Source organism: Aethalodelphis obliquidens, unplaced genomic scaffold, assembly GCF_003676395.1.
Source record: "Aethalodelphis obliquidens isolate GAN/ISIS:26980383/991018 unplaced genomic scaffold, ASM367639v1 scaffold50, whole genome shotgun sequence".
Lineage (NCBI taxonomy): Eukaryota > Metazoa > Chordata > Mammalia > Artiodactyla > Delphinidae > Aethalodelphis > Aethalodelphis obliquidens.
In genome coordinates this window covers 5,028,527-5,047,119 of record NW_020837994.1, presented here as the reverse complement: position 1 = coordinate 5,047,119, position 18,593 = coordinate 5,028,527, and the positions used below count along the sequence as shown (strand labels likewise).

At 48.6% G+C, this 18,593-nt stretch overlaps 2 protein-coding genes across 3 annotated transcripts in view; one reads left to right on the top strand and one right to left on the bottom strand.

Annotated features, from left to right (window-relative positions):
* The window catches only part of USP35 (ubiquitin specific peptidase 35), a 74,469-nt gene extending 71,777 nt beyond the window's left edge, over positions 1 to 2,692 (bottom strand). For both annotated transcript variants that reach the window (XM_027083505.1, XM_027083504.1), the window contains exon 1: positions 2,425 to 2,692. The gene's annotated coding sequence lies outside the window, so the exon portion shown is untranslated. The remainder of the gene's footprint in view (positions 1 to 2,424) is intronic.
* A 229-nt stretch (positions 2,693 to 2,921) lies between these two features.
* On the top strand, positions 2,922 to 18,121 carry KCTD21 (potassium channel tetramerization domain containing 21). Its single transcript, XM_027083503.1, has 2 exons — positions 2,922 to 3,011; positions 15,418 to 18,121. Exon 2 carries the CDS (start codon positions 15,448 to 15,450, stop codon positions 16,228 to 16,230), a length of 783 nt encoding a protein of 260 aa, XP_026939304.1. The 5' UTR covers positions 2,922 to 3,011; positions 15,418 to 15,447; the 3' UTR covers positions 16,231 to 18,121.
* Positions 18,122 to 18,593: the final 472 nt, after the last annotated feature.

Genomic DNA, 18,593 nt, shown 5'->3' with positions numbered 1-18,593 from the left:
AATCTAGTCCAGCCACTACCCCCACTGTGGCCACAACCATCAATGCTGGTGTTTTTCCACCTCTCAGAGCCTCTGAACCCCAGAATGGGAGATGATCACCTGCCCACCCCTTAGCCTTTCCCAGCCAGTGCTGCGGCTCCTTCCCACACCCTTGGCTTATATCTCTCACTGCTGACATGACAGCCTGGGAGTCCCAGCAACACCCAGTCCGCTCCAGGACGCACAGTTAGCACACAAGAAAATCATGATCCCTCCCCTGGAAGGCTCAGATCCCTTTAACTGTCCCTCTCAAATGACCCTCCACCTTTCCACTGTATATTGACAGGTCTCTGTTCCTGCATAGTAGAGCCTGACTATATTCAATCTCCATCACCCATCACCCCCAAAGCACCGTGTGTGTGTGTGTGTGTGTGTGTGTGTGTGTGTGTGTGTGAACAGCTCCAATGTCCTGCCTCACTCCCTCCCTGGGCCCCAGCTCAGACTTCCCCATCCCCCCCTGGTCTTTCCGACACACCCTGCAAATATCATCAGATTACCTCACTAGACAATAAACTCCATCCTGCCATGCCCCTGCTCAGAACCCTCAAGGCCCCCCAGCCCCTTCAGGATAAGGTCCAAACTCCCGAGCCTGACATTCAAGTCCTTTCTGTGACACTAAACTAATAAAGGGGCAGGTGGGAGATGAACTTGACAAACTCCACTCAGTGGTGAATCTACAGGAATTTGAGCCGTGGGCTTTTTCCTGCTCAACACTTCGGTGAAGTTTTCTCTGCTGAGAAAGGGCTTCTTCCTCTTCTCTCCTGGCAAATTCTGACTCATCCTTCAATACCCAGGTCACATGCCCCCTCCTCTGGGAAGCCTTTCCAAATCCCCCTGCAACTCAATCTTTGGGCTTTGGCTTCCAAAGGACCTCTTCGCTTCTCTCATCCCTGGGCAGTGTAACTGGATTGATTCTATGCCCATCTCCCCCACCAGGCCGGGATCTCCTTTGGTAGGAAGTAGGTCCGGTCCCCCATCTGTGCCCAGTGCCCAGCACAGGACCAGGCACAGAGGTGAAGGAGTGCCAACTGACCGAGAGACATGTGACAGCAAGATGAGATAGAACCAAGGATATGATCAGAAAAGCACCTTCCAGGGACTGGCCTAACCCTTGGTCCGGTCACTGCCCCCTCATCTGCCCAGATCTGGTCTTGCATATCCATCACCCTGAGAATCTTAAACATCAGCCAAGAAAGCCCCTACAGAGGTCACTGGATGGGCTATTCTAGAAAGGACTCAAACAACCAAAGCTGAAGAAAAAGAAAACAACAAACCAACCAACCTGTTCCTGGTAACCCTCAGGTCAAAAGTTCACAGAATTTCATGGGACAGGGGAGGGGGCTTCAAGGGCTCACAATCTCTCCACACCCCAGAGCACAGCAGCTCCTCCAAGCCCTAGCAATGAGGAGCCCATTTCCTTTCCTCTCTGACCCTCACACCCAGTCTCCCTCCTTTGACTCCCCTGGGTGCCTGAGCTGCCTGGCTGCCTGGGATGGGCAGGGGGTGGGGGGAGTACCAGGCTGTGCCTCCTGACACTGAGAAGTCCCTCCATCCCTCGTCCCCCCAGGTCTCTAGTCAGCAGCATTTCTCTCTGTATTTTTTAACTGAACTTCTACCCAAGGCAGTCCCAGGAAGGATCCCCTCGCCATACTACTGGGAGGCACTCCTTTGGGCCAAACTGTCGCAAGAAAAAAAAAAAAAAAAAAAAAAGGTGGGGTGGGGGAAGGTTACTAGTAAAACCCAACTGCCCTTTTACCGAAGGAGAACTGAGGAGAAGGGAAGAAGGTGGGAGCATATATTCGCTTCTCAGGAAGCCAGCCCCAATGGGGGCCACCCCTCACATACCTCTGATGCCCGTGTCCCCACCCCCATCCCAGGCTTTCTGGAAGGGCGGGCACCAGGCTGACACATCGAGGTCTCTTGTTCGCAAGGGTTCTTGTAGGGGGAGTACGCCCTGGCCGAGGATGCTGAGAATAGCAGAAGCCCATTCCAAGCGGAGGCGGCCGCTTGGCCCCTCAGTTTGCACCCCAGCTCGACCCCACCCCTCCCTCCAGTTATACCAGTGCACCCGCTCCCAGCCCAGACTGGGGCTGCGGATCCCACGAAAGGCTGGCGAGCTTCATGACACTGGGCGCCAGTGCCCTCAGCCCTGAGGGGGGCGGGGGCAGGGGCGGTATCTCTATATACACAATTGATGAAGGAGATTGCGGCCCAGAGAGGGGCAGCTACTCGCCCAAGGTCACACAGCAAGGCCCAGTATGCACCTAGACCTCCCGCTTCCCATCCCCGGACTCTAAAAGCCCTACGCGCGCGTCCCGGCTCTCGAACCATCTGGGTGCAGTCACTCCCTCCCCACAAGCTACACACACGCCCCAGCCCCCTTACCTCTGGAACCCCAGTGGCCCCTGCCTCAGAGTCAGCTCCTGGGCGGGGCGCTCAGGCCGGGCAGGACCAGGCTGGGCCAGGCTAGGTCAGGGCGGGTCCTTTGCTTCCCCCAGAGTGGAGACGCCCTCCGCCAGGTCCCAGACGACAGGGATGCTGCTTCCACTGAAAAGCCCAACCTCTCCACCCGCTCTGCACAAGTCTGGAACAGGGGAGCCCAACTCAGCGGCGCGGCCACTGGGCTGCGGGACGAACTGGGGGGGAGGGGCGAGGTGCGGGAAACGGGGCGGAGCCGGAGCGGGGGCCACCCCGCGAGCAGCCACTAGGGCCGCGTCCCCTTTAAGGCCAGCCGGCCTGAACGCTGGCGGGGGCGGGGTGGGAGCTGGACGGCTAACTGCAATGCCTCCTGGGAGATGGAGTTCGAAGTCGACGCGCCGAGCTGCAAAGAGCCCATGGAGGACTACAAGTTCCCGAGCGCAGCGCGCGGGTCCCGGGCCGCCACGCCCCTAGGCTGGGCTCCGGCCCTCCGCCCCCCTCGCAAAGCTGCGCTGGCCGCCCGCGGAGGGGAGGTTGCCGAGCGAGGGCAGGAGGTGGGTGCGGCGCGGCCGGGGGCACGGGGCGCAGGGACTGCTGGTGAGGGAACGGCCCACCTGGGCACCTGTCCTACCCCGAGAGGTCATCTAGCCTACCCTAGCCTCGCCATTCTCATCTGTGCAATGGGGATAGCAACGCCCGTGGCTTGGGGGGAGGGGACGTTTATGGAGAAAAAGGGGCGGAGCGGGTGGAAGGAGCCTGGATGGCTGGTGATAGTAAGAAAAGCCCGGATAATAAGGGCCGAGACTGGGGGAGGAGTCTGGTGGGTGGGGCATGGAGGGGCGGGGTCTCTAGATAAGGAGAACACGCGTGAGATCGGAGAAGGGGCTGCAGAGTGGATGCTGAGAAAGCCAATGAGGCAAGCCTGGGATGGATTGGGTGGAACGGGCCGAAAAGCATTGGGGAGGGAGGGGTGGAGACGCAAAGATGCAAAGTATCCCTCTCGGCCCTGGAAAGCCCAGTGTCAGCAGCGCTGATATGGTTTGGGTAAGAGGTTGCCCGAATGGGTAAATGCCTGTGGATGCACAGAACACCTTTCTTTCCTTGTGACTAGAAGTAAAGAGCCCATCCCATGAACTCTGCGTCACATATATGGGTTCATTCAATTCACACCCTGTGAAGACGGCACCATATCTCTTTACAGTTGAGGAACCAGAGGCTCAGAGAAGTAAAGTGACTTGCCTAAAGCCACCCAGGATTCCTTACTCCAAAGAGCCCGCTTTTTTTCCCTGCACTGCACGGAGGTAGAGGTTTAATCTGTAGTGAATGGCAGGGAACAGACGAAAGTGTCCATGTGCTGCCCTTAACAGGTTGTGTGACAGGATCATCTTCCTCAACCCCTTCTCAGTGCCAACCTAAGGCAACCCTCCTATGCTTATTGTTAGGATGAAATGAGGCGATGGGTTTGAAAGCCATTTGTTTATAAATTATCCTTGTTGGGAGGAACAGGAAGACCATAAGGAAGAGTGGTCAAAATGAGGTGCTTGGGCCTGAGGAAAACCACAAGGTGAAGCCTGAGGGTGAGCCAAGAGGATGAAGGAAAATTCTGGAAGAGGGTGGGGGATGGTGATAGTTATTGGAAGTCTGCACCAGATGAAAGAATACTTTGCTGTGCAAACCAGGTCAGGTGGCTTCCCTTCTCCAGCCCACTTTTCCCAGTTGGCCAACTCCTTTACGGGTCCATGTGTGTCACCTGAGTCTGGGAAGCACCTTTTCTCTCTGTGGTGTGGGCATAATGGAGCAGGCTGTGAGCGTCTTAGAGATATGAACTGGGCAAAACAGGGCTAAAGATACAGCTCTTGGGTGTTGGGGGAGGCCAGGAAGGGTGGTGCCCCCAGACAGTACCCAGGGCTGTGAGCCAGAGTCTTTATCTGGTGGGCTGTGTGCCAGAGTCTGTATCTGGTGGGCTGTGTAAGGTGGGGAAGACGGCTCCAGTTTATTGGGAGACACGTTACTCACTTGAAGTGTTGTCATCCTTGAAATTTAGCCAACTATGCTCTGTCCATCCCCTACACACTATATTTACTTCCACGTAATTACCTGGGCCTTGCCCTGTGCCTCAGATTCCAAATTAAAAATTCAAGAGACTATTTCAAAATAAAAAGTTTTAAAAATTCAGGAGAGATTGGTAAACCTCCCTATTGGTAGATGAGAGTCTGGGACTAGGAAAATGGATCTGACTAAATGGGAGGAGTTGTCCCCCTTCCCCTGCCTGCCTACTTCTTGGGGTACAGAGAGGGGAGATCCCTGTCCTAACAGGGTGACCAGGCACCCATTTACTTAAGGAAAGTGGGCCTTGGTAAGGAGTGAGAATAAAATGCTCTGGAGATGCAAAGAAGGGAAGAATGAATTGCAGCTGAGGGGCCTGGCAGATGACTGGCATTTTCTTTGCAGTGCAGGCAGAGGGATAGCAGATGCCAAACTGCAGAGATAGGAGAGGGCCTGGCATGGTCTATAAAGTAGGGATAATAATAAGCACCTTTATCTATGAGATTAACATGCATAAAGTGCATAGCACAATAGTAACTGCTCAGTAAATGTCAGCCATTTTTATTACTGCTATTGTTGTTGTTATGATCACCATCATATGCCCAAGAATTGGTCTAGGGCCACACAGCTAATAAAGGGGCAGAGCCTGATTCAAACGTAGGCCCAGGTGATGCCAAAGCCCATGCACTTTCCTCTCCCCCCAAAGCCCCTACAGTTCTTTCTACCCATCCACATCTTTGAGGGCCAGAAGTGGCCCCTCTTTGTTAACATTCTTGGTAAGCCATGACAGGAGTTTCTTTTCTGCTGTAGTAGCAGAGACTCTGGGTTCAGGAGAAAGCAGGGGAAACAAGTCCTAAACAGCCATCTTCTCCCAGCCTGGATCTCAGCATGGAGACAGGCAGGCTTAGTGTTGTGGTTTCTGTGGGGGGTTTAGTCTATGTAGAAAGACCACTCGGATTTAAATTCTAACCCCTCCACCGACTGCGGGCTACTTTAGCTAAGCCCTGGTTGGCTTTCTCCAGAGCGCTGAGACGTCAGGAGAAGATCATGAGATGTTAATGCTTCTTAGTGGTAGTAACAACATCTAATATTCATGGAATCTGGCTATTTACTGGGGCCGGGCATACTGACTGGAACTTTACATCTACAGTCCCAGGAGGCAAGTGTTCTTTTCTTGCCCCTTCCTTCAAAATAAAAATATTTTCAGAATTTTCAAGCCTACAGACAAGTTTAAAGAATAGCCTTTCACCTGGATGCACCGATTCACATTGCCAGTTTCGCTTTTACACACGCACAATTTTTGCTAAGCTATTGAAAAGTTATAGGCATCTCCACACTTGGCCCCTAAATTCTTCAGCGTGTATCTCCTAATTATAACATGTTGCAACATAACCATAACACCAGTATCATACCTAAGAAAATTAGCAAGAACTCAATATTGTCTAATAAACAGTTGAGATTCAAATTTCTCCAACTGCCAAAAAAATCTCATATATTTTTTTAATCAGATACAGTCAAGATTCATTCATTGCATTTAATTATATCTCTTTAAGCAACTCATTTAATCTAGATAGAGCCCCTCTACCTGTTTAAACTTATTTTATAAATAATTGGGTTCAGTTTGGTTTTTTGTTTTTGTTTTTTCTGGCAATGTTGTGTACTTACTGAATCACATTAGGAGGCATATGATACCAGAGTCCTACTATCCATGAATGCTGTTTGATTATTGGATAAGGTAACAGCCTGATCTCTCTATAAAAGGGTAAGTTTTTTCCTCTTGTAAAGAACAAGTAGTCTGTAGAGTGATTCTTTGAAACTGTCGGAATTGTGTCCAGGATAACCTTTCACTCCACATCTGTTGATGATCCTTGCCAGAATAGCAACACTGAGGGTTGCAAAATGGTAATTTGCTAATTATGTCATTCTTTGTATACTTCTTAGCTGGTATTCTTTGTTACAGAATAACTTTTTCTGTGTGTGTGTGTGTGTGTGTGTGTGTGTGTGTGTGTGTGTGTGTGTGTTTGTCTTTCTCATTCCCTCTCCTGTCCCTCTCTTTTTTCTTTTTGGAGTAACATAGACTCATGATTATTTTTTTTAACTCAATGTGTTATAACCTATTATCATCATTAATCTTTTTGGTGTTCAAATTATCCCAAATTTGGCCAATGAGAGTCCCTTCAGGTCTGCTCCTGTGTTTTGGTTTTGGTTTTGTTTTGGGGGAGGAGATATAATTGACATATAACATTGTATTCATTTTAGGTGTAAACATGATTTGATATGTGTATATATTGCAAAATGGTCACCACACATAGTTACAAAATTTTTTTTTCTTGTGATGAGAACGTTTAAAATCTGCAGATCTGCATTCTTTTGACTTCACCTCAGTAATCTTTCATTTCTTCTTTGCTGTCTGGAAAGAGATGTTTGTTCCAGGCTCACCTTAAACTTTTCCTGTCAAAGTGCTGGAAGTACTGGAATCATCAGTTCCTCCAGGAAGCCCTGGTTTCGTTTTGTAGGAGACAACGTTTAAAAAACAAGATCTGGGGTCAGGTGTGCTCATTGCTACTCGGGTATCGTTGCTAGGCTGTTGAGCAGAGCTAAGAAATGATAGATGGATGGATGGATAAATAGATAGATAATTATCAATGCCTTGTAGATTCGTTGTTAAAACAATTGGTCCTCACTGTGTAAAAGGAGTAGATTGCATGTAAAATAGCTTCATTATGGAAGCTCAGTGAGCAGTATTGTAGGGAATTACACAGAAAGAGCCCTTGCCTGTGCTAAGGCTCTGTGAGTGTATGGGCTGTTGGCTAGGACCTATGTGTCTGGGTTCAGTCTCTTGCTCAGGGACCCGGGTTAGAGAAGATCCCAGGCTGCCTCCAAAGGACTGGTCCTCTGAGTAGTGTCCAAACCTGGAACCTCCCAGAGGCTGTGACTCAGAGGTCAAGAATGGACACAAAGCCCTGGGCCAGGGACTCATCTTCCTTGGTTTGTGAAATAAAGATAATGTGATCTGTCCTGCCTGCATCCCAGAGTTGTTGTAAGGGTCAATATATATTTATTTTTTTAAATTACTAATCAGTCTTTTCAACACATTTATTACAAAATTCATTCCCCTTTTCATTGTCTTAATACCATAGCTCATTGCCTTATAGTCTGATTTCCTACATAAAACTAAGATACATTATGCTTTTTCAAATATTCTTTCAGGTTATCACTCACCAATTTTTCCAAAATAAGATTTTAATCTTTCTTTTTAACTTTTGAAAAAATACTTTTGGGAGTTGGACTAGGATAGCATAACAACTGTAATTAATTTTAGAAGAACAACTTTAAGATATTCCCTCTCAGAATCATCACAGGTCTGTCTTTATTCAAATCCTGTTTATGCTTCTTAATAAAATGTCATAGCTTTGTTTCTGAAGGGGGCACAGGTTTGAAGAGAGACCTCACTTGGAATTCTAGCTCTCCTACCTCTAGCTGTGTGATCTTAAGCAGCTGTCTTCACCATTCTGTGCTTCAGTTTTATAATCCAGAAAATTGGGATGATAATCGTACCTACCTCACAGCCTCGGTGTGGTGTTTTAATGAGATAATCTACAGGAAAATGACTCACGTAGCTCGGGGCATGTCCTCAGTGCTCAGGAAATGTTGATTCTCTGTGCACTGGTCTCATGTAGGTCAGAATCAAATTGAGGGGCAGGTTTGAGAGCACCTGGTAAGAGGTAGGAGGGGACAAGTGACGAACCTCTCCAAGGGGTTTGGCTGCTGAATTCCCAAGGAAGTCATTCAGAGCATGGCAGTCAGACAGGCCTGGGCTTGAATCCTGACTCGGCCACTGCTTTCTTTGGGCAAGTTACCTACCTCTTAGGGCCTCAGGTTCTCATTTGTTAAGTAAGATAATACTTTCCTCAAAGGAATGTTACGAGGATTAAATGAGTTAATGTGTATAACACACCTAGCACAGGTAGGGTACCCAATAAGTCCTCACCGGGCAATAGCTGTGTCCCTCGTGAGGCCTGCAGGAATGGAGACATAGTTTTAAAGTAAGACTCTCTAGAGCAACGTCTTGACTGCCCTTTCTTATGGGACACCTACTCTCAAAGCATTATATTTCCTTTGTTACAATTAGAGGTTGCAACTGGGTGATTTTTCAGGCCCCAGACTGGGATTGGCCCTTCACATGGTACCAGGCTGGGCCTTAAGATTCACCACCCCTCGTTTTGGCCACAGACCCATTTCAGGGAGGAGAGAATTTCCAGCCAACTCCGAAGTTCCCAGGCCCCCTGGCCTTCCCTGCCCAGTCAGATGGTCTGAGGATCCGCATGGCATAATTTCCTGGTTTTCTCAGAGAGGGAAATAGGCTGATCTTTTTCTTGGTTCTTTTCAAGTAGAGAGGCAGACTTGGAAAGTCTCTTGCTTAAGAAAAATTATTTGTTCAGACACAGTGGTAGGGTTTCTTTTATCTCCTACTTCGTGGTTCAGTTTGCATTCTCATTCATCTTTTCTAATCTGGCTTTTAAAAACCTGGCTTTTTGTGTTTTGCTGCTTTGTCATTAGGCATCATGAGTTGGTATTAAAATAGAAGGCTATAGACCTCTAGTGGACTTGTGGTGTGTCAGCTGTGGAGGGGCTCCAGGCCATCCAGGATCCTGTCCCCATATCCTCAGATGTGAGTGGGCAGAGTCCCAGGCCAGCCATGAACGAGCTGCCGAAAGACCTACCCCAGCCTGATCTGGACAGAGAATAAGGGAGTATGCATCTCCCACTCACGCTGGGACCTCAAGGTGGGAAGGGGAAACTATCAGAGGTGTTGGATCCACTGACCTGGATTCAGATCGCAGCTCCTCCAGTGACTAGCTCTGTAACCTTGAGCAGTCTCTTAACCTTTCTGAGCCTCAGTTTCCTTATCTGTAAAATAGAGATAATAGAATCTATCTCACAGGGTGCTTGTAAAGACATCAAATGAGGTAATGCATGTACGGAATCAGCACAAGAGTATCATCCTCTGCACTTTTCTATATATTTTTATTAAAAATAAATAAAATGCTACCATGTGTTAGGCGAAGCATTATAAAAGCAGGTGGTGTGCTCAGCAGGTGGTAGCTAGCATCTTGTCAAGCAAGCCGCATAGCAGTATTTTAAAAGGCTACTTAAGGGACTCTCACACTTGCTGAAGCTATTAAACAGCCTTTTGTTGCTATTACAACTCTCAGCAACCTGTGCAGTGGGAAGGGACTGAGCTTTCCACTGGCTGGCTGTGTGTCCTGGGCAAGTCCTCAGTCTGATCTGAGTCTCTGTTTCCTGTCTGCCAAACAGAATGATGCCTGTTTTGTAGGATTGCTATATGAATTAAAAGGGCTGATGGGTGTAAAGGCCTCGGGTGTAGTGGAATGCTCAGTGCATGTTCATTCCTTCCTCTCTCAGCCCCTGCCCCAGAGTCCCCCCCGCACCTACTGTGTGCTAGGCAGTGAATATGCAGGGACACTGCTCTCACAGAGATCACAAACTAGGCAGTGGTTTTCACAAACAATTTTCATCACAACCCACAGTATGAAGGTACACTCTATATCACAATCCAGTTCCTCTTCCTTTCTCTGTCTCTCTCACACACACACAAAGGGAACAAAAGTTTCACAACACTATATATGTAAAACTGATCATAACCCAGTGTATTGTATTGTCCGTGACACAGTCAGTCTTGATTTTTTTCCCAGTTTATGAAGGCATAATTTATGTGCAGTAAAAGTCACCCTTTTTAGGTGTACAGTTACATGAATTTTTATAATCTTTATACAGTCATTTGTCTACCAGCACATCAAGATATAGAATATTTCCATCCAAAATATTCCTTCATGCCTGTTTGTAGCCAGTCTTACCCCTAGCCTCTCCAGTCACTGATCTGATTTCTGTCTCTCTAGTTTTGTCTTTTCCAGAATGTTGTATAAATAAAATCATATGCCATGTAACCTTTTGAGGCGGGCTGCTTTCACTTAATAGAATGCTTTTGAGATTCTTCTGTGTTGTGGTGTGTGTCAGTAGCTAGTGCCTTTATATTGCTGAGTCATATTCCATTGTATGGATGTACCACAATTTGTTTATCATTTACATTTTAGTTTCTGGGATTGGGCAATTCCAAATAAAGCTGCTATAATCACTCACACATGGGTTTTTGCACAGACATGTGTCTTCATTTCTCTGGGATAAGTATCTAGGAGTAGGATTGATAGGTCATATGGTAAATGGATGCCAAAAACTGTTTTCTACTGTGGTTGCACCATTTTGCATTCTCACTGGCAATGTGTAAGAATTTCCATTGCTCTATGCACTTATCAGCATTTGGTATTGTCACATTTTTCATTTGAGCCATTGAAATAGGTATACTGTGGTTTTAATTTTCATGTCCCTAATGACTAAGGATACCAAGCATCTTTTCATGTGATTATTTGTCATCTATATATCTTCTCAGTGAAGGTGCTTGTTCAGATCTTTTGCCCACTTTTTAGTTGGGTTGTTTATTTTCTTACTGAGTTTTGAGAGTTCTTTATATATTCTGGTGAACAGTCATGTATCAGATAGGTGTTTTGCAAATATTTTCTTGCAGTTTGTGTCTCATTTTCATTTTTTTATATAATTTTTTAAAATTTATTTTATTTATTTATTTTTGGCTGTGTTGGGTCTTCATTAATGCGCGCGGCGAGTGGGGGCTCCTCTTCGTTGCGTTGCGTGGGTGTCTCATTGCGGTGGCTTCTCTTGTTGCGGAGCACGGGCTCTAGAGCACAGGCTCAGTAGTTGTGGCAAGGGGGCTTCATTAGTTGTGGCTCGTGGGCTCTAGAGCGCAGGCTCAGTAGTTGTGGTGCATGGGCTTAGTTGCTCCGCGGCATGTGGGATCTTCCCGGACCAGGGCTTGAACCCATGTTCCCTGAATTGGCAGGCAGATTCTCAACCACTGCGCCACCAGGGAAGCCCTCATTTTCATTTTTTTTAACAGTGTCTTTCGAAGAGGAGAAGTTTTTCATTTGGATGAAGTCTAGTTTATTAAATTTTCTGTGATTTGTGCCTCTTAGGTCCTATCCAAGAAATCTTTGCTAACAGAAAGTCAGATTTTCTCCTAGAAGTCTTATAGTTTTAAAAAGATTTTACATTTAGGTCTGTGATCCATTTTGAGTTAATTTTCATATATGTTACAAGATATGAGTTGAGCTGCTTTTTTTGCATATGGATATCCAGTGATCTTCATCTTGAGAAAGCCAGGGAGGAGGGCCATATGCAAAGCAGATCATTACATGATGGAATGGTGGGCCGTGCAAGGGACCAGAAACCCCAAGAGGAGAGCTGGGAAGGTGGAGATCTGGGGACTGCCTTATCGAGGCAGTAACTCATAGGCTGGGCCTTACAGGTTGACTGCGGAGATGGTGGAGAAAGTGAAGAAGGGTGGTACGAGGAGAGCAAAGGCAGGGCAGGTGAGTGCGGATGCGGAGGTGTCAGGAGTCCTGGAGCATAGAGTGTGGGGAGAGGCAGGATCAGAGGTAAGATTGGATGAGCTGGGTGGTTAGAGCAGGCAGTACTATGTCAGGAAGATCGGCCTGCAAACTAAAATGGAAAGTGGACAGAAAAGCGGAAGGGAGCCAAGTGAGGATGTTGGGGGAGCAGGGATGAGGCCTGAGCTTCAGGAGTTGCCATAGGGACAGGTACAAGGGGACAGTTGAGAAAAATGTCAGGATGCGGAGTCAGGGCTGCCTCCCAGGCTCAGGCAGACGGGCGGCTAAGAAGAGTAAACAGCAGGTTCTGGGGAAGAGGAGTTCTGTGCGAGGCTTCTGGTACCCATAGAAAATTCAGGTGGAGGTGTCCAAGAGGCAGCTGGGTACACAGGGGGGCTGGAGCTCCGTGGCCAAACCCGCCTGCCACATTCATGAAGCTTCTCAGCCCCTCCAGGTGCCAGTTCCTACGCCCCTGTGTCACTGTGGCTCTCAAACAGAGCCTGTGGATTTGCCATGGTGGACACCGTGGCACTGTGACTAGGAAATAGGGGCTTGAAGGGCTGCGTTCTCTGACTCCTGGTCTGGGGAGAATACCACAGGGCGCACCCTCGTCTGGGGTCAGGAGACCTGCCTTCTAACCAGCCTCCGCCCTGACTGGCAGCAGCTCCTGGTGCTGCCCTGGACAAATGATCAGGAGCCTCCCTGCAGGGGCTCAGGGGCAGGAAGGCAGGTGCTCTGCTGCTTTTGCAAGCAGAAAAATAGGGGTCTGGGTGCCCGTCCGAGGGCCCCCAGGTACGTCCTGTGTCTCCTCATTGTCGTCCCTACCCCTGTGCTTTGAGCTCTTCAGAACTAATATGCTTCGGAGATACGGGGTCTGCAGCCCATGGAACTGTCAGGAAAGACAGCCCAGCCTAAGCCTGCTCTTTCCATGGAGCTGAGCCACTTCACAGAGCCTGGGCCTTAAATCAAACAGGAAAAAAGACTGGAAACTAGGTCCGGCTCCTGCCTGGACCCCCTGGAGACAAAATTGGCCAGACTCAGGCCCCAGGCCAAGCATCCACCTCAGCTGCAGGTCTCAGCACAGCCACCCCCGCTTCCTCGGAGCCCTCCCCCACCCCCTCTCTGTTGGACACCCCCTCCAACACTGTCTCACAGCCCATCTGCTCCAGGCTTCTGCTGATGATTTTGTAACTTCATCATGGGCTTGTTTCCCTTCAGACACTGCAGATGGTTAATGTCTCTCTGCGATATCAAAGTGCCCCATTACACAGGGAAAGAATTACAAAGGGCCCTCCCCACAGAGAGTTGGGTGGGACAGCCGAGCATCTTCCACACCCAGCATGGCCTCCACCCTCTGAAGTAAGGGGGTCTCAGTGCAGTCGGCCTCCTCAGAAGGCAGGGGTGGGGTGAGAACTGCCCTGGCCCGCTTGCCACCCCTGCTGGGTGACTTTCGGGAAGTCCCCCTCTTGGACCTCTGTTTTCCCATCTGGACAGTAAACATGCCAGAATTAATTCCAGACCTATTCCCACATCTCTTGGTACATCTTCCTTCCTTCCTTCCTTCCTCCCTCCCTTCCTCCCTCCCTCCCTTCCTCCCTCCCTCCCTCCCTCCCTCCCTTCCTTCCTCCCTCCCTTCCTCCCTCCCTTCCTCCCTCCCTTCCTCCCTTCCTTCCTTCCTTCTCTTTTTTTCTTTCTTTCTTTCATTGTTGAGGTAGAGTTGATTTACAATATTAGTTTCAGGTTTACAGCATAGAAATTCAAAATTTTTATAGATTATACACCATTTAAAGTTACTATAAAATATTAGCGATATTCCCTGTGCTGTAATTGGTACATTTCTCTTGTTACTGCACCCTCACTGTCTCTTGCTGTGGTCTCCTCTGCCAGCCTGGGCTCTTCTCAAGGGCAGCAGTAGGGCTGATTCCTCCCTGTGCCCTCCACACCCAACATTAGAGGAAGATTGCTGAATTCATTGCACAGGTTGGCTCCTGGGAAAGTATCGTGTTGGAAGCCAAAAAGGTACATCCCCTGATTTCTAGGACCTTAAAGAAAAGTTAGAATCCAAGACTCCAGGTTGAAGGAGACACCAGCCCTAGACACTAGAGGCTGTGAGATCAGTGGGGAAATAGTGGGGGAGGGTTGTTAAGGAGTGGAGTGGGTAAAGAGCCTTCAGGAAGGGTGCTTGGTTGCAGAGTCCCACATTTGCGCTGACCTCAAAGCAAGTTTCAGAGGAGGCTGGAGTGCCATCATGGTAGGAAAGGGCAGGCCATCAGGAGCCAAGAGCATCTTCATGGCAAGGCAAGTTGTCATGGGAGGATGAGAATCCAGAAAGGAGTGTCCAGAGCGTTGAGTGACCCATTGTGGGCCTGGTAGATAGACGGAAGTGGTACTAATCACAGCCATTTGTTGTGAATTCTTTTAGATGGAAAAAATATTAAATAAGAAGGCAACATCGGTACAGCAGAAGGAGCACGGGGCTTGAAGTCCTAAATCTCAGAACATCTGTTAAGTACCTACAGTGGACCAGTCTTTGGCTAATAAGCATGAATACATTTTTCTCTCTCATATAAAGGAACCTGGGCTTGAATCCTGGCAGGACCCTTCACCGGTCTGAATGACCGGTGAATGAATCCTGACACAGTTTCCCTATCTGCACAGTGGGGATGATTGATGATATTGTCTATGTCAAAGGATAGTATGTAAGCAAATGTACGTAAGAGCAGCTAGCATAGCATTCAGTCCAGGCACATTATCTTTCTTTCCTTAGACCAGTGGTTCTCTGTCCTAACTGAACATTTAGAATCAGCTTTTAAAAAATACCAATGCTGAGGCCACATTCCAGGCCAATTAAAACAATCTCTGGAGGGTGGAACCCAGGCTTTGTTTTATCTTTTCATTTCTTTCTTTTTTTTTTTTTAAACTCCCTAGTGAACCTAATATGCTTTAGACGGTGTGGCAATTATTACCCATCCATTTGTTCATCAAGTATTAATTCGTTTCAACTCCAAGGGACCTACAATAAGAAATTGAGAACTGTGACTACCCAGATGTTATGGACCGAATGATTGTGTCCCCCAAAATTATATGTTGAAATCCCAACCTCCAATGTGATGGCGTAAGGAGGTGGGGCCTTTGGAAGATTAGGTCATGAGGGCGGAGCCCTCATGAACAAGATTACTGCCCTTATAAAAGAGATTCCAGAGAGCTCTCTTACCCCTTCTGCCATATTAGGACAAAGCGAGAAGACATCCCTCATCAGACATCAGATCTGCCCCTACCTTGATCCTCAACTTCCCAGCCTCCAGAACTGTGAGAAATAAATGTTTGTTACTTAAGCCACCCAGTCTATAGTATTCTGTTATACCAGCCCCAACAAACTAAGATATCAGATATAGTTGGGTAATGGTCATTTCTTACTTACCTCTCTCTGTAGGACTACTTCCCAGCACCCCAGCCTCCTGCCATGTCTGACCCCATCACACTGAATGTCGGGGGGAAGCTCTATACAACCTCACTGGCAACCTTGACCAGCTTCCCTGACTCCATGCTGGGTGCCATGTTCAGCGGGAAGATGCCCACCAAGAGGGACAGCCAGGGCCACTGCTTCATTGACCGTGACGGCAAAGTGTTCCGCTACATCCTCAACTTCCTGCGAACCTCCCACCTGGACTTGCCCGAGGACTTCCAGGAGATGGGCCTGCTCCGCAGGGAGGCTGACTTCTACCAGGTGCAGCCCCTGATTGAGGCCCTGCAGGAGAAGGAGGTGGAGCTGTCCAAGGCCGAGAAGAATGCCATGCTCAACATCACGCTGAACCAGCGTGTGCAGACGGTCCACTTCACTGTGCGCGAGGCACCCCAGATCTACAGCCTGTCCTCTTCCAGCATGGAGGTCTTCAACGCCAACATCTTCAGCACCTCTTGCCTCTTCCTCAAGCTCCTCGGCTCCAAGCTCTTCTACTGCTCCAATGGCAACCTGTCCTCCATCACCAGCCATTTGCAAGACCCCAACCACCTGACTCTGGACTGGGTGGCCAATGTGGAGGGCCTGCCTGAGGAGGAGTACACCAAGCAGAACCTCAAGAGGCTCTGGGTGGTGCCAGCCAACAAGCAGATCAACAGCTTCCAGGTCTTCATGGAGGAGGTGCTGAAAATTGCGCTGAGTGACGGCTTCTGCATCGATTCTTCTCACCCACACGCTGTGGATTTTATGAACAATAAGATTATTCGATTAATACGGTACAGGTAAAAGGACCCCAGCAACATTGGAGGGGGGCTTCCTAAAGGCAAGATCTTGGAGAGCGTCTCGCCAGCGGTGTGAGGCAGGCCACTGTACTAACCTGTATTAATCGTCTAGCAGGACTTGATTTCCCCCGTGATGCAGTCCACCTGTAGGAATCCATGTGTCCTCTTGACACAGCCACCTTTTTCCTTGCTACTTTGAGCTGGGGATGGGCAGTCTGCTCTAAGCGAAGAGTCTGCCAACATGTCCTAAAGGAGGCCACAGGAGGACTTTTTGTCTAGACAAAGGAACAGCAGTTTTTTCTTGGGTCCAGCTCTCTCTGTACCATTAGGCAGTGCCTCACTTAGCCATCTGTAAACAGAGCCTCTGGTGGAGGGGATGGGGTGAGAACAAGAGGCTCCCTCTAGTTTCCCAGGACATGAAGTACCCAGAGATTCCCATCCTGCCTGCCCCTCCGTCCCTGGGATGTAGCCAGAACCTTGGACTTGCTTGGCTGGCTTGGGAATGAAGTGGGTAGTGAGGGTGGGATTTGAGCCTGGCATGGCCTGGAGGAATTAGCCTCCAGGCAGCGTTCAGGAGATGGGGATATCCCTCTTGACTGGGCCAAGTCTAGGCCTTTGGGGATTTCCGGCTTCAGAAGTAAGCTGCTCTCCCTGCGAAGATTTGAAAGTATCTGGAGCCAGTGCAACGAAAGGCGAGTCGTAATGTGGCCTGATACCTGACTTTTGTAATCCTTTCCCCAAGAAGTTGAAGTCTCATTGAAACAGATCATTTAAAACAAATATATTATGGACTCTCAGGGTTGGAAAATGATTCAACAGTCGCTCAGTCCTCCCGCACCCCCAGAACACCCCAGCACCTTTGCGGCTGAGGGCTTCTCCCCAGTACCTTCAGGAGATCAACTATCCCTGCTTGCATACCCTCAGTGACAGGAAGCTCGTCATCCCCAAGGCCAGCCCCTGCCGTAGTTGGCTGTTAGAAAGTCCTTCCTTACATTGAGCCGAAACCTGTCCTTCCACAACCATTTTCTGGTCCTGGTAGACCTTCCTTCTCACCCAAATGTGTATTTTCTTTTTCAAAATAGTCACTTTGAGAGGCCAGATACCTATTTTGAAAATATTATTACTCGATATTAGGATTCCCCTTGGGATTTGTCTTCAGAACCAAGCCCCTTTCATTCCCCGTAAGTCATCCCCATTTTGTCGTGGCTTCGCTTCATTTGTGACCCTCCCTCCTCACCAGACATGACTGTTCATGGCTTCTGACCATCTTCCGTTGAGTTTGAGGATTGCTGCCCCAGAGGAAGGAGACCAGGGTCTTGGTAATGTGTAACAAGGAGCCTGGGAGTGACCTGAACCATAACATTGCCCTTGGAGTAAGCATCCAGCCCTTAAAACACTGCTCTGAAGGATGTGGGCTTCCCCTGCAGTAGTTTCTGGGCATAACCAGCCCATGGACCTCCTTGGGGTGAGACCCTGAGCCACTTCCCAGGGGGTGATGAGCAGTGCATGTCTCAAAGCTGCACATTATGATTCATCCCTGGCGTGAGGGTGGCCTTGGGAGTCCCAGAATCTTCCCCACTGGGCAGGGGCCCCCAGGGGATGGTCCGAAGAAGGGGCTTCCCATAGTTACACACTGTGAATAGGGAGCTTGTACGCTGGGCTGTGGGCAAGGCCACATCCCTTAGGTAATAAAGGACTTTTCCCCCCTACAGTGGGACCCAGGAGTCTCTGATAACTGTCCCATGCCACCAGGCCAATGGTATTCAGGAAAGCCACTCAGGAGTACCCAATTTAGACCAGCCAGCAGAAGCTGTGGCCATAGCAGAACAGTTCAAGGAAGAAATCTTATAAATCACCACTGTCTCTTTTTCTTTTCCATAAAAATTCTTTCTCCATCTTTTCGGTGCTTCTTAATTCAAGCAGCTTGACTTTAGCGAAAGCACAGGTCCTGTGAAGCCACTAATTTGCTGTGTGACTTTATGCAAGTCACTTACCTCACTGAGCCATCTCTTGTTTCTTCATCTGTGAAATGTGCATAACAGTAACACGTAACCCTACCTACCTCACAGGGCTGTTGTGAGGATCAAATGAAATAATATATGTGAGAATACAGTATAATTGATAAATGGTTGTTATTATTTTGTGTCTACATATAAGGGAAAAAACCTTGGCTTTGGAATCAAGCTGACCTGGGTCTGAATTCTGGCTCCATCACTGGCTGTGTAACCTTGGACAAGTCCCTGGGCCTCCCTGATTTGTTTCCTCATCAGACAACAATCCCACCTCCTAGTGTTCTGTGACTTGGTTGTGTATGTGAAAATTCCTAGCTAGGCCTGGCCCATAGGAGCTCAATAAATGTTTGCTCTT

Excerpts from the sequence above, each read along its gene's own strand:
- KCTD21 (XM_027083503.1), top strand. The coding sequence starts at position 15,448 with ATGTCTGACCCCATCACACTGAATGTCGGGGGGAAGCTCTATACAACC.